Here is a 15,464-nt window from a genome sequence, read left to right as displayed (position 1 = left end):
AGGTGGCCCTGTCCACTCCATGACATTCCAGAACACCTCATAATACAACACCCAATTTTTCTCCGACTTCCACATTCCTTTCCACCGACGTTCTGTTCACAATAAAATATATTTTCCCCACTGTTGACATCTATCTACACTCAATAGTTTCTTCCCACAGACCTTGCGCTCACTAGAGAGTGAGCGGTCCATGGATGTTCTCCGACCACAGCGGGGGGATAGTAAGGGCCAGGGAGGAGCTGTAATCTGGACTCAACGGGACCCGTTGCATAGCTGGGGTGGGGAGGAAAGATGGGAGGAGTTGTTTTTCTTTTAGTTTTTGAGCGGGGAATTGTTCTCTCCCACTCGGGGGGACCCCACTCTGCTCTCTCTCTCTCAGCTGTTCCAGGACCTGCGCTCCTCTCCCCTCCTCCCAGCAGAGTCTCCCCGCAGCACGGGGACGTGGGCCGGCACCACGCAGAACTCTCCGCTGCGCCGGTTCTCGCCGTTCCGTTTTGAGCGCTCACGTCGGGACACGCGGTCAGGACGCACCAGCACCCCATAGCCCGGGTTGCAGTGGAAGTAGTGGTGGCCGGCCACGGAACCGTCATTCTTACCTGGAGAGGGAAGGGATCGACAAGAGAGAGAGAGGATGGCGAGTGTTGTTTCAGTGATTACATGCTCAACATTTTAACTACACATTCATGATGCCTGCTTGCACATGACACGTTTTTCCATTGTACTATGCTGCTGCTCTACTGTGTTGCACAGCTGCTAACCAATCAGAACTTTGCCAAGGAGTGTCAACACTAATGGGATGTTTTGGGGAGGAGTTTGTTTGTCGTTTTGGCAGCAATGTTATCTGCACTACTGACTGAATGCAAGGTAACTCCATACATAACAAAAGTACATGGCCTTAGTTGAAATTATAACTTTTGGAGAAACCTGTAATCTCTGGAGATGTTCATCGTTTGATTGCTTGGTTGTTGCTGCATTGATACATTGTAACATTATAAGTTAACTGTCTGGTTAGTTAATGTTCTCTAGGTTTAGCCAACATGGTCTGGTGTTTTGCACCACACTGCAGCCATTCAAACGATTTTTTCTGTTTTCCAAGCCACCTGCAAGCTTGAAGGATATGGACCATCACGGATCAAAACAATTATTTCTCCAGCGAGGACAGGTATCTGAAAGTTATTGTAAATGCCTCTCCAAACCATCTTCATTTAGAGTGCTTTCACACCAGCCCTGGAGTGAACCCTGGAGCAGTTTGTTGAAGGTGTGAAAGCAATCAGACCAAAGGCAGAAAAATACCTGAATAATTGTGCATTTAATCAAGCTGATTGGGCAGTTGAGAAACATCAAGCTGATGACATTTCCAAATGTGCAATTTTTCATCATCAGATTCATAATTCAAAAGTTCAAAATAGCCAAATAATGTTAAACAAATACCTCTCATGTGTAATTCAGATTACGGTATCCTACAGTAACGCATTCATCATGGACAGTGAATTGGAAAATGTATAGTAGGCTATTTCATAACATTTCTGCAAGGATTCAAAATGTCCAGTAAAAGGCTGACCTGCATGATCACATGGCTTAGAAGTAGGGATGTCCGATATTATCGGCCTACCGATATTGGCATTCAAATGTAATATCGGAAATTATCGGTTTTCAAATTTTTTTATTTAAATGTTTTTTTACATTTATTTAACCTTTATTTACCCAGGCAAGCAAGTAAGAACACATTCTAATTGTATTTATTGTCAAAAGTATGCATAATGTTGTGTTAATTCCACAACAAGAGATATGTAATGTTAATTACCTGAAATTATTCCGATTCTTTGGGGGGGAAACCCTGCATATATTGCTATCGGTTGATATCGGTATCGGAAATTAAGAGTTGGACAATATCGGTATATCGGATATCGGTAAAAAAGCCAATATCGAACATCCCTACTTAGAAGGTTTGGCTCGTTTGTCAATTGGCAATGTTGAATATATCCAAACCAATAGAAACTGCAACAAAGTAACTATTTCACTTTTGATTTAGACCATTTCAAAATTACTTTGGTGTGAAAAAACCTTTGTTTTGTTTTTTTACATATCTTACATATGACCTATTTACAGCTCTATTTAACATACATGTCTTAACATAATGCACTCAAGTCTTTCCGTCAACTTAAAGGGACAGTTTGGATTTTTGAACATTAGGTTGTATGAAATACTTGCAAGTAGGAATGTGGTTTTGTGTAGGGAATTGGGTATTTCTCCATTTGCTGCCTGTCTAAAGCCTTCTGGTTCACTCAGAACTCTGACCACGGTACTGGTAAGTAAGTATTGCATCAACTACACTACTTGTAGGTAAGTATTGCATCAACTACATTACTGGCAATTGGCAAGTATTTCATACAACTTAATATCCCAAAATTGGAATCGTTAAGGCCCATTATTGTTTACCAGATCAACTAAAAGATCTTGACCAAATATAATGCATGCGCGCACACGCACACACACACACAAGTGTTTAAAGCTCAACTAACCTGAGGGGGAGTCCAGCTCCACACCCACCCACACTCCCTCAGCGAACTCTGTGTTACCCACATAACGCACTGTCCCTGCTTTATTGGCTCCCACTGTCACATATGCCCCTTCTGTCAGCCAATCAGGAAGCACCTGGTCCCTCTGGTCCTCATCATCCAGGAGGATCTCCAGCCTCTCCAGGCTCTCCTCTGTGTGAGAGTTGCCTGTAGTGAGGCTGTTGTTGTTGTGGGCTTTGAGAGGACCGGCAGCAGCCATCATGTTGTCGTACTGAGAAGGAGAGGCCACAACACCGTTCCTGTCAGCTCTCTGTTGCTGAGAGGTTCTGGGCAACGTAGTTTCATCAGCCTTCGGCCCCCCCGCCTCCACAGGGGAGAGGGAGGAGGATTGGAGAAGGGCAGGGTCACTGCTGGTGACGGCGGAAGCTTCAGATAGGGTTGCCGTGGAAACGCTAGTGGAGAAGTAGCCGCTGGACGACTGGCTGAGAGGGCTGAGGGGTGTGGTGTCATGCGGGTCATGCACAGGAAGAGGAGGGACTTCTGGGGATTCCACCTGCCTGTCTTTGGTCAGAGCTGGGATGGTGTTCCGCCCTAGCATAGCAACCTACAGAGGGTAAGCATGGCAACGGCTGTCACACACAGGGGAGACACACACACACACACAGACACACACACTCAGGACAAGGTCAGCATGCTCGACCACGCCAAGATAAAGTAGCAATACTACTTGGGTTGGGCCACATGGAAATAATTAACTAATAATCATAATATAGAAATATATTTGGCTCCATATCTATATATCACAATATCTGATTGCCTAATGCAAAATCACATGAAATTGCAAGGTAATGTAAAGTGCGATATGAAACTAATATTTTTCGATTAGTATTCATTTAGATGATGACCTGACATGGATAACAGTCTGGTAAGTTGTTTGACTACTAGCCAAAGTTTCTAGTTATGCTGCCAGCCAGTTACCTTAGTCTAGCTGTTTTTGTTGTTGTTTTTTTTTGTCAGAATTGACGAACAGTGATACAACAGTTGAGCACGACTGTTGAACTCAGCTATCTATCTTGAGTATCTGGAGTAGACATTAGTGACGTGTGCTTGATCTTCATGAGGCTCAGCTGGGAAAGAATCCACTAGCCAATTAAAGTTTGCTGAGCTAATGTCATTAATATGGAGTGTAGCATCAAATGTCAACTGTGTACCACAACATGACCCCAGCTGTAAATACTACACTCATTCAGGTTCACACTTAACTGCAGGTTGAAATCAAAATAAAAATCTGGGCTAAAACTAAGAAGGTTATAGGACTTGAATAGCAGCATCACTGAGAAAGTTCAGAGCTGAAAGCACCGTCTGTCAGAAAAGTAGGTTGGCTAAAAACAACAATCTCAAAATAAAAACAGGAGTTCTATAAAAGGAACTACAGTGCATGTGTCAGGCAGGGGAGGGGAGGGGAGAGGAGAGGAGAGGAGAGGAGAGGAGAGGAGAGGAGAGGAGAGGAGAGGAGAGGAGAGGAGAGGAGAGGAGAGGAGAGGAGAGAGAGAGAGAGAGAGAATTTCTTACCGGCTCTATCTGGGCTCTGTTCTCCTCAGGTCCTGGTGACTGTATGATTCGAGGCATATGCTGGCAGACAACAAACGGTGTAAACAAGAGTCAACAACAGTTCCCTTTTTTTCCCAACAACATTGGAGTTTGATGACTTTTGGATATGAGCTTTAATCTGGTTTTTAAACAGTTTTTTTCTTTTCTATGGCCAGTCGGGATAGGGTTGGATGTACTATAGTGTCCCTGATACATGGTTACTCGGTTCACTTTTTTGCACTGCAGTGGGAGTAATTGTGCCAAACTATAACATGTTTTCTTCCGTTTGAGCTAATTAGTCAGAGACTATAATTACGACTGTAGCACTAATCACTCTCTTCAACACTCAGCCTTTTTTGGCAGCCTTTTGGCCATGAGAGTACCAAAGCATTGTTAATATATATATTTTTTTATCTGCTTTTTTCTCCTCCTTTTTCTGTGATTTTTTTCTCCCCATCACAATTTTACCTCTCGTGCCAATTCTCCCTCCCCTGTCCTGATCGTTGCTCGCATATGCCCCCCACTGGCCGGTTGTAGGGAGTATAGAAGCCTTGCATCACATGTCCCCTCCAATACATGTGGAGGCAGCCTGTCACATATTTTCACCTGCCAGCGCGGACTCTCATTTGGCGAGGAGTAACGTGTAGGAGGCTCACACTGCCCCCGCCATTTTCCTGACTTTGCTGTGCAGGCGCCCCAACCGACCTGTAGGAGTCGCTGTTCACAACGACCAGACTACCACCCTTCGACTTCCCACCCGCTAACTCTGCCAATTGAGTTAGTATGACGGCCGGCCCAAGCCAGAGGCAACGCCGACAGCCGGATTCGAACCCAATGTCTCTTGCGTTGGTGACGAGCGCAATGTCTGCTGCACCACCCAGCCGCCTCATCATTGTTAATATTTATAAACCTATGCTTCTTTCTTTCTTCCTCTCTAGCACCAAGTGTCTCTCTCCAAGTGAGAAGGGAGCAGCGGTGAGGGCCGAATCGGGGTGGGACAAATGAATTGACAAACACTCCTTTTCCCCCTCATTATCTAAAATGCTCATACCTGTTGGGAGTGGGGCGAGGGCCTCAGGTCCTTTTTATCCTCACGGGCCGGGAAGAGAGACTTGAGCAGCTTGGGCATCTGAGGAACCAGGGCTTTGACTGAAAAATAAGAGGCAGCAAGTCCTGAACGACCTGAGAGGGGACGGGGCGGGACGGGACGGGGGCGGTAAGTGGAGGAAGAGAGGAAAGAAGCAAGGACAGAGGAGGGAAGGGAAGAGGAGGAGGAGGAGGAGGAGGAGGAGGAGGCGTGGAAGTACGAAAGATTAAGACAGGAAGTTGAGAGCAAGCCCAGGAAATGCCGTATATAAGAGACACGCACACACAGAGAGCAGACGTTAGGAGAGGCCGGCTATAAGAGACACAATTACTGACATGGAGATGGTGATATTTATAGCCATTACTGACATGATGAACAACGACTTAATACTAGTTAGCCCGCCAATCGTTGAACGCCAACCATGTATATATACGTTACTATGATCGTTATTTCTTTTATTCGCTATTTCCATTCATAATTCATCCTGGTATGCTGTGGAACTGGGTGGCAATGTGTCGGAGATCGCAACGGTCATCCAGGCGGAGTTATCGTGGAGTTATCTTGTAACGTGGATCAAGATATTCACCGATCACATTGAATCGCTTTCGGGACGCCAGAATCATTATGCTTTTGGGGGTTATGACGTGGGCCAAATGGACATACGATCTAGCAGATGGCAATCAAATAATTGGAATATTCTTTTTGGATTATCATCGGCCACAGGTAAGAGCAATCCAACATTAATTTCAGCTTGGTTGTCCATTGTTCTCATAGCAATCGCTCTGATCAACGTATGCTGTTGTACCAACGAATGCCGTTATTGACAATCAATTAATCATAAAGGACCCCCCCCCTTTCATGCATGCATGATGGAACATAATATACCGATAATATGCATTTGAATTTTTTATTGTAGCGTGTATTGGGACGAAATGCCAATGGATTAAGTGTAATATGTGTCGCGGCCTATAACTAGCCTTCCAGGAATTAGACCACTCTAAAACTATACTTATATTCAACCACGGTATAAAACGACAATGTATGGATGGAAAAAATATTCCTTTTTCACATCTTGAACGATAGATACTCAATGTCAAATGGGCCATAGTATTGCATATATAGCTATAATATTTAAATAGTTATAGCCCTGCAAACAAGGTGAGCGACTCCCACCGTTTACAGCGCTGGCGTCAGCTGCTACAGGATGAGGCTAATGCGTGGCAAAGAAAGAGTTAACAATAACAACCACACATTATAATCACTGGGATTATAGCAACAAATTAATCAAAAACATTTGATTAATTCCTAAAAGAGCTGATGACAAAACAAGCTGTTTAATTTCACACTAGCTCCCATTCTGTCTTATACTGACATGGCACCACTACTGATGATCAACTAGAGACATGATCCATGTTGAACAGAGAAGTGATTCACATTGAGCAGACACATGATTCACATTGAGCAGACACAGGATTCACACTGAGCAGACACAGGATTCACACTGAGCAGACACAGGATTCACACTGAGCAGACACATGATTCACACTGAGCAGACATGATTCACACTGAGCAAGTGAGCAGACAGGATTCACATTGAGCAGACACATGATTCACACTGAGCAGACACATGATTCACACTGAGCAGACACAGGATTCACATTGAGCAGACACATGATTCACACTGAGCAGACACATGATTCACACTGAGCAGACACATGATTCACACTGAGCAGACACATGATTCACACTGAGCAGACACATGATTCACACTGAGCAGACACAGGATTCACATTGAGCAGACACATTCACACTGAGCAGACACAGGATTCACATTGAGCAGACACATGATTCACATTGAGCAGACACAGGATTCACACTGAGCAGACACAGGATTCACACTGAGCAGCAGACACATGATTCACACTGAGCAGACACAAACACCTAATTGTGACTAAAAAACACAAACACAAAAAGAGGACGAGACGAGGGCAGGGAAAGAGTGATGAAGCACCTCGGAGGTCTGTAGCAAAATAAGAAGAGAGGATGAAGAGAGGAATGTCAGCAAGTAAACCTGCAAGGTCAGGTTAGACCGAGCAGGATGTTATAGAGAAGTGTAAAGGTGTCCAACAGAGTTTTCTAAACAGCTTGCTTTTGTTTATATTCATACTTCCACCTGAATATACAGTTTCCTGCTGTTGTTCTATAGTCTACAAGCTGAATACATTTACGACCTCATATAATCTCTGCAAAGTCCATTTTCAATATTTTCTTTGCTCTCGCAGTGTTTATATCCCATCTGTGTCAAGTTTCACTTTCGGTTTTGGCAAAGCTGTAAACTCCATTGGATACATTTAACACATATACTACCAAAAGGAAAGAGGAGAGAAAAAGAGAGGAGAGGAGAAAGGGAGGAGGGACAAGGAGGGAGGAGAGTGCATGTGGAGAGGGGGGTTTGTATACCTTGCTCTGGGTCCTGGCTCTGCAGGGGGGTGGGGTGAGCAGGGGTAGGGGGAGGCGTGGGGGACGAGGAGGGTGATGGCCGAGGGAGACTACGGTAGTACTGGGAAGGCATGAAGATGTCCTGCTGGCTCTCCCAACGTGTCTGATAGAGAGAGAGAGAGCAACAGAGAGGAATTAATTTGTACCATGTGGCTGTTTGGCCTAGAGGTAGGGAGATCACCAGCAATCTAAAGGTTGCTGGTTCAATCCCAGAATATGAGTCTCCTTGAGCAAGGCAATAAAACACTTGCTGCACTGCAAGTGTACCTGTGCTGTGACCTCTCTGAAATAAAATGCATGTGTGTGCTTACTGTGCTATGTGTGTACTGTACATCTAAAAGAGGTGCTGTATGAAAAAAGGACCAATTCCAACTAAAGGGTGTTACATGGCCCATACAATCATGTCAAAATGCACTCACTGAATATGAATCATGTATGTTACTTCAGGTAACAGGTAAAACCATAGATCAGAGAGACAGAGTTGTGTAGCATGTATCTCACCTTGTTGTCGTCTAATGTGCAGTTGGAGGAAAGGTCTTGTCTGCTGCCCGATAGCTGAGAAGACAAGCAGGAGACGATACACAGTCACAACACTTCATTCCAACATAGAATGTTATAGAACTAAATAATCCCTATATTCCCCAAATATGGTGTTTACACAAAATATAGACCACTTCTGCATGTGCTGTATCCATGTATAGGACAGTTCCCGACGATTTGGTCCCGTTGACGATAACGTCAATGCATTTTATTTTCCATTCTATCGGAATTGGGGTCAAATCACTTTCAATTCCATCTATTTATCATGTAAACAGAAAGTTAATTTACAATCATTCACTGTATGTTGAATATTAACACCTCCTCAAGCCAAAACATTTTCAATATTTGAACCTTTTGAAGAAACTAATTTTGAATTGGAGTTGATTGGAGTGATTTGTTGTTGTACAGTGTGTTGCAGAACAGTGTGTAGTTGCACAGTGTGTATTAGCAGGTAGTTTACACTGTGGACGCTGGGTGTGTATAGTGTGTAGTACAGGTAGTTTACACTGTGGACGCTGGATGTGTATAGTATGTAGTAGCAGGTAGTTTACCCTGTGGACGCTGGGTGTGTATAGTGTGTAGTAGCAGGTAGTTTACCCTGTGGACGCTGGGTGTGTATAGTATGTAGTAGCAGGTAGTTTACACTGTGGACGCTGGGTGTGTATAGTGTGTAGTAGCAGGTAGTTTACACTGTGGACGCTGGGTGTGTATAGTGTGTAGTAGCAGGTAGTTTACCCTGTGGACGCTGGGTGTGTATAGTGTGTAGTAGCAGGTAGTTTACCCTGTGGACGCTGGGTGTGTATAGTATGTAGTAGCAGGTAGTTTACACTGTGGACGCTGGGTGTGTATAGTGTGTAGTAGCAGGTAGTTTACACTGTGGACGCTGGGTGTGTATAGTGTGTAGTACAGGTAGTTTACACTGTGGACGCTGGGTGTGTATAGTATGTAGTAGCAGGTAGTTTACCCTGTGGACGCTGGGTGTGTATAGTGTGTAGTACAGGTAGTTTACCCTGTGGACGCTGGGTGTGTATAGTGTGTAGTACAGGTAGTTTACACTGTGGACGCTGGGTGTGTATAGTGTGTAGTAGCAGGTAGTTTACCCTGTGGACGCTGGGTGTGTATAGTGTGTAGTACAGGTAGTTTACCCTGTGGACGCTGGGTGTGTATAGTGTGTAGTACAGGTAGTTTACCCTGTGGACGCTGGGTGTGTATAGTGTGTAGTAGCAGGTAGTTTACCCTGTGGACGCTGGGTGTGTATAGTGTGTAGTACAGGTAGTTTACACTGTGGACGCTGGGTGTGTATAGTGTGTAGTACAGGTAGTTTACCCTGTGGACGCTGGGTGTGTATAGTGTGTAGTACAGGTAGTTTACACTGTGGACGCTGGGTGTGTATAGTGTGTAGTACAGGTAGTTTACCCTGTGGACGCTGGGTGTGTATAGTGTGTAGTACAGGTAGTTTACACTGTGGACGCTGGGTGTGTATAGTGTGTAGTAGCAGGTAGTTTACCCTGTGGACGCTGGGTGTGTATAGTGTGTAGTAGCAGGTAGTTTACCCTGTGGACGCTGGGTGTGTATAGTGTGTAGTAGCAGGTAGTTTACCCTGTGGACGCTGGGTGTGTATAGTGTGTAGTAGCAGGTAGTTTACCCTGTGGACGCTGGGTGTGTATAGTGTGTATTAGCAGGTAGTTTACACTGTGGACGCTGGGTGTGTATAGTGTGTAGTAGCAGGTAGTTTACCCTGTGGACGCTGGGTGTGTATAGTGTGTAGTACAGGTAGTTTACCCTGTGGACGCTGGGTGTGTATAGTGTGTAGTACAGGTAGTTTACACTGTGGACGCTGGGTGTGTATAGTGTGTAGTACAGGTAGTTTACACTGTGGACGCTGGGTGTGTATAGTGTGTAGTAGCAGGTAGTTTACCCTGTGGACGCTGGGTGTGTATAGTGTGTAGTACAGGTAGTTTACACTGTGGACGCTGGGTGTGTATAGTGTGTAGTAGCAGGTAGTTTACACTGTGGACGCTGGGTGTGTATAGTGTGTAGTAGCAGGTAGTTTACCCTGTGGACGCTGGGTGTGTATAGTGTGTAGTACAGGTAGTTTACCCTGTGGACGCTGGGTGTGTATAGTGTGTAGTACAGGTAGTTTACCCTGTGGACGCTGGGTGTGTATAGTGTGTAGTACAGGTAGTTTACACTGTGGACGCTGGGTGTGTATAGTGTGTAGTAGCAGGTAGTTTACACTGTGGACGCTGGGTGTGTATAGTGTGTAGTACAGGTAGTTTACCCTGTGGACGCTGGGTGTGTATAGTGTGTAGTAGCAGGTAGTTTACCCTGTGGACGCTGGGTGTGTATAGTGTGTAGTACAGGTAGTTTACCCTGTGGACGCTGGGTGTGTATAGTGTGTAGTACAGGTAGTTTACACTGTGGACGCTGGGTGTGTATAGTGTGTAGTAGCAGGTAGTTTACCCTGTGGACGCTGGGTGTGTATAGTGTGTAGTACAGGTAGTTTACACTGTGGACGCTGGGTGTGTATAGTGTGTAGTACAGGTAGTTTACCCTGTGGACGCTGGGTGTGTATAGTGTGTAGTACAGGTAGTTTACCCTGTGGACGCTGGGTGTGTATAGTGTGTAGTAGCAGGTAGTTTACCCTGTGGACGCTGGGTGTGTATAGTGTGTAGTACAGGTAGTTTACCCTGTGGACGCTGGGTGTGTATAGTGTGTAGTACAGGTAGTTTACACTGTGGACGCTGGGTGTGTATAGTGTGTAGTAGCAGGTAGTTTACCCTGTGGACGCTGGGTGAGCTAAGGCTGCGTCTGCTCCCCTTCCCTTTGCCTGCCAGGTGCTCCTTCACTGCCACCTCCTAGGCACACACACACACACACACACACACACACACACACATTTGAATCCACCAATCAGATGCATGTAGGATTACAAATGTAAATAGTTTTTCCTATGTTTGTACACCTGTGTGTCCATAAAGCACCATCTCACAGTCTACGACCAGTGTGAGTACAGAGCTGTGCAGTATTCTGGCCACATGTCTGGCTCTAGTCTTTGGTAGGCCTGCTATCCTCAATTTATCAACGTCCAAGGCTGAAAACAGCACCAATAGCCGTTCAATGCGTGTTGATACTGAATGCTAACATTTTCAAAAGACAGTTTCAGTTTTTAACCATTATGTACACTATGTCCAGTTAAAAATCTAATATTAGGTGTAAATATTTGTTTCTATTTCCAATAAGCTATTTTCAATTCATGACAATACCTCATAACATTAATGAATGTGTTTATAACTGGCAGATCATTTACAATATGCTATTTCTATTTTTGAGTACCATGGCCAACACACTAATGGAACTTGGTGTACCGGTATACCCCTATAAAATAAGATGCGTTTTTCAGGGCCAGTGGCTTTAATGGTTAAGATAGTGAATTTGAAAGGTTTACTGAAGAACCAGTGGACCATTTTGCTGATGGTCAAGTCCTGCTCGATGTACATGCGCGTGTTCTGACCTGTCGGAGTCTGTCCAGTGTGAGGATATTTTCCACAGCCAGGACACTGCGGAGATATTTCTCTATGGCCACTTCGTTGCCGGCAGACTTGGGGTTCTCTGCACTGGCAGCCAGACGAGCCAATATCTCCCTGTCCTCAGAACCCTGTGCATCCTGAGAGGAGAGGAGGAAGAGGAGAAGGAGGACAGGAAGAGGGGATGATACATTAAACATGGGCAAGGAGTAGGGTATCCCATCACCATCCGAGGGGATGGTGGACACTAGGGCTGCAACTAACCATTATTTTGTTATTGATTAATCTGGTGATTATTTGATCGATTCATCTAAACCAGGGGTTCTCAAACTTTTTTTTTTTTTTTAACTTTTTTTTTTTAGCGTTTATCGCTTTTCTGGTCAAGCATGACCGACAGTTGTAGGGTGAAACGGGAGAGAGAGCAGGGGGAGACATTCGGCAAATGACGGCGAGTCCGGGAATCGAACTCGGAGTCAACCAGATCCGTGACGCAGCACGGTAACATGGTGTGCTACTGGAGCACCCCATCTCAAACTTTTTTATACCACGACCCCATTTTATTTAGGATTTTTTTTGGCGACCCCACACTTAATGTATCGTGTAATTTCAACGTGGTAATAAGGAATATCAAAATAAAAGCACATGTTGAACTTGATCAAGCATATTTATTAGAAAATGAAATTACAGCACTATGTTATCAATGAAATTAATGAATATTATCAACAAAAGCAACGGAATTGTGGGTGGCTGAGTGGCGCAGTGGGCAAGGCGCTCGCCACTAACACCGGATATGCTGGTATCGAGCCCAGCTCTCTGCGTTGCTACCGGCTTGGCCGGCCGTCATACTAACACAATTGGCAGTGTTAGAGGGTGGGAAAGCCGGTGGGTGGGGATTGGACGTTGTGGACAGCGACTCCTACAGGTCGGTTGGGTGACGCCGGTGCGGCGGAAACAGGAAGTATCGGGGGCAGCGTGAGCCTCCCACGCGTTACTCCTCGCCACTGAGAGTTCGAGCTGCTGCGGTGAAAAGATGCGACAGGCTGCCTCCTCGTGTACCGGAGGGGACACGTGATGCAAGGCTTCTATCCTCACTACAGCCGACCAGTGGGAGGCATAGTCTAGCAACGTTCAAGACAGGGGAGGGAAGAATTGGAAATACGGAATTGGGATGGGAGAAAAATAGAAAATGGGGAGAAAAAGTGGATAAAAAAAATAAAGCAACGGAATTGTTTCTGTATACACATTTATAAAACAAGGCATATTTAGCCAAAATATGTTGCTAGAACATGAAAAGAAAATGCGTTCACGTGCGCTTTGGCAGAGATCCAGACCCGGCACCATGGGCGGGCATTAGGGGGCCGGGCCCGCCCACTGAGTCAGCTGTGCCCACCCTGGTAAAAAAAATACAAAAAAAAAATGTCGACTATCCAAATCCTTAGTCGGGGACAGCCCTAGTGGGCACTGATGTCAACAACAACACTACTGAAGCTAGCACGGCACTCTGTGAGAATTCGTTTTCTACCCTCAAGAACGTCTTTACAGAACATCGCCTTAGTATGCTTCATCGACGCAAGGCCAATTTAATTCAGTTGGCATTTGAGAAGGAGTTAACAAAAAAGTTCAGGAATGAGTGGAGGGGCAGTGTTTTAAGAAGATTTCACTCTGTCCCCAAACACCGCTTGTCGCTCTACTAATGATGGTGAGTAGCCTGCGAAGGAATTTTGTTTGCTTTTTATGCACCTTATTTTTGTTTGTTCAGTTCAGTTTGTCAGTGAATTCAGAAGTGTTGAATAAATGGAGACTTTTCAAAGATATAGAATAGAATATAATAGAAATGCATTATCCTGAGGGAAATTTGACACTGCAAATCACTCAACATTAAACATTTAGACAGAACAAGTCACAAATAAGAATAACAAAACAAATGGCCTAAGAATAGAATAAAATGAAATAGAATAAAAATAGAATAAAAGATACAGTAAATAAATACAGTAAAAATATACCGAAGTCTACAGTAGGTGTAATATTGCACAGTGCTGTTTCAAAACGAAGAGTCCAGGAAGATGGTAACTGTCACCCTGTGCTAAGTGATGCAGTGAGGCACAGTGATGCATTGTATAGTCTGATGGCTGTCGGAATGAAGGACTTCCTGTGCCATTCAGTGCTACATTTAGGTAGTGTGAGCCTATAACATGCTCCTCCTGTCAGCCAAGTCTGTGTATAGTGGGTGGGAGGGGTTTTCCCTGATGGCCTGGAGTAGAGCTGCCGCGATTACCGCGGTATCGCTGTTACATCACGGCCACCGCAGAGTAGGCTGAATACCGCGTCACCGCTGTTTTTTATAATAATAATAATAAATTGTCCTCCTCTCGTTGGGCTTGCGGCTCTGCAGATATACCCTACTCCTCTCTCGAGGTTCCAAGCGACCCTATTGGGTACCAGAAAAGTCACGTGAAACATTGCAGACCACTGATTGGTCAGAAGAGAGTCGCGTCACACGTTGTAGCGTCATGCAGTGTGTTACCACCAATCGGCAAGCGAGTATTAGGTTTTTACTTCCTGAATGTCAGATCATCACAACACGGCTAATAACGTTAGCTTTAACTCTCCGCCGGAGTGGACTACGATCGCTCCTAAGGAGTACTAAACGAGACATAATGATTTTACTGTCTGCAACGAATGTTATAATAAAAGCCCTTCGTTCTATACACTTGTCTGATTGAAAACTTTATTAACAGACCGCAGAATGGGACAACTCGGCACGCTCTGAGCAAAGAAAGGAACTGAGATATGAATAGAGTATTGCTTGCCTTGCTATTGTCCGGTAAATACGCTGATGTTATTGAACGTATAACTATATAATGTTAATGCCACAAAACGAATGCCTTTATTATAAAGTAGTAACTTTATAGTAATAATAATAAGAAAGGGTCGGGGGGGTTAGGGGTAACCACCCCTGCCCGCGACACCGAGTGAACGGCGCACGACCAGAGGGTAAACTTCGAATCCGTGTTTCACTTTCAATAACTAATGCGTGCTTGCCGAATCCCAAACAATATTCATGCTGCAAAGTCATCCTCTAAAAATAGACATTTAGACTAGAGGCAGGCTATATGCTATAAAGAGTAGACTACTACTACTAAAAAAAAAAATGCATTCAAACTTTTTTTTTTAATTTTTTGTGTGCATGCGGTAATAACCGCGGCGGTAGGAAATATTTTGCAAATTTGTGCGGTAAGGAAATAATCAATACCGCGGCAGCTCTAGCCTGGAGCTTAGCAAGGTTCCTCCTCTCCGCCACCCTCGCTAGAGTCCAGCTCCACCCCAACCACGCTACTGGCCTTCGTGACCATCTTATCCAGCCTGTTTGTGTCCCCTGCTCTCAGTCCGCTGCCCCAGCAGGTCTGTTATATATATCCGTTCAGTCTGTTTTTGTATAAGTGAATGTTCTTAAGATATAGAGAAATTAGATTTTTCAACTGCCTCTCTGCTGTTTAGTTCAGCACCGTGGGCAGCGCCAAGCAAGCCACAGCGCCGTTGTCCCAGCTGAAACGTATAAAAGGGAACCGGTGTTGAAAAACCATTGTGCCCCCCCGAGAACATTTTATGCCCCCCCACTAATTTGTTTCTGCAGCCTGGTCTGCGGAGATCCGCTTCTACTCTGAAAATCCGGCCTCACAGAGGTATGTTGATGCGAAGGGG

General features: G+C 44.9%; 1 protein-coding gene across 1 annotated transcript in view; it reads right to left on the bottom strand.

The window, feature by feature from the left end:
* Nucleotides 1–375: 375 nt before the first annotated feature.
* Nucleotides 376–15,464, bottom strand: part of kif13ba (kinesin family member 13Ba) — a gene marked incomplete at its 3' end in the record, with an annotated part of 212,184 nt that continues 197,095 nt past the window's right edge. The window contains exons 31-38 of the mRNA XM_084337338.1: nucleotides 11,750–11,902; nucleotides 11,016–11,093; nucleotides 8,197–8,250; nucleotides 7,657–7,798; nucleotides 5,161–5,291; nucleotides 4,092–4,151; nucleotides 2,523–3,123; nucleotides 376–596 (exon numbers count right to left, since the gene is read on the bottom strand). Coding sequence (XP_084193464.1) covers nucleotides 376–596; nucleotides 2,523–3,123; nucleotides 4,092–4,151; nucleotides 5,161–5,291; nucleotides 7,657–7,798; nucleotides 8,197–8,250; nucleotides 11,016–11,093; nucleotides 11,750–11,902 — 1,440 coding nt within the window. The remainder of the gene's footprint in view (nucleotides 597–2,522; nucleotides 3,124–4,091; nucleotides 4,152–5,160; nucleotides 5,292–7,656; nucleotides 7,799–8,196; nucleotides 8,251–11,015; nucleotides 11,094–11,749; nucleotides 11,903–15,464) is intronic.

The sequence above is a fragment of the Notolepis coatsorum genome (genome assembly GCF_963971535.1).
Source record: "Notolepis coatsorum genome assembly, chromosome: 20".
Classification (NCBI taxonomy): domain Eukaryota; kingdom Metazoa; phylum Chordata; class Actinopteri; order Aulopiformes; family Paralepididae; genus Notolepis; species Notolepis coatsorum.
This window is presented reverse-complemented; position numbering and strand designations above follow the sequence as displayed.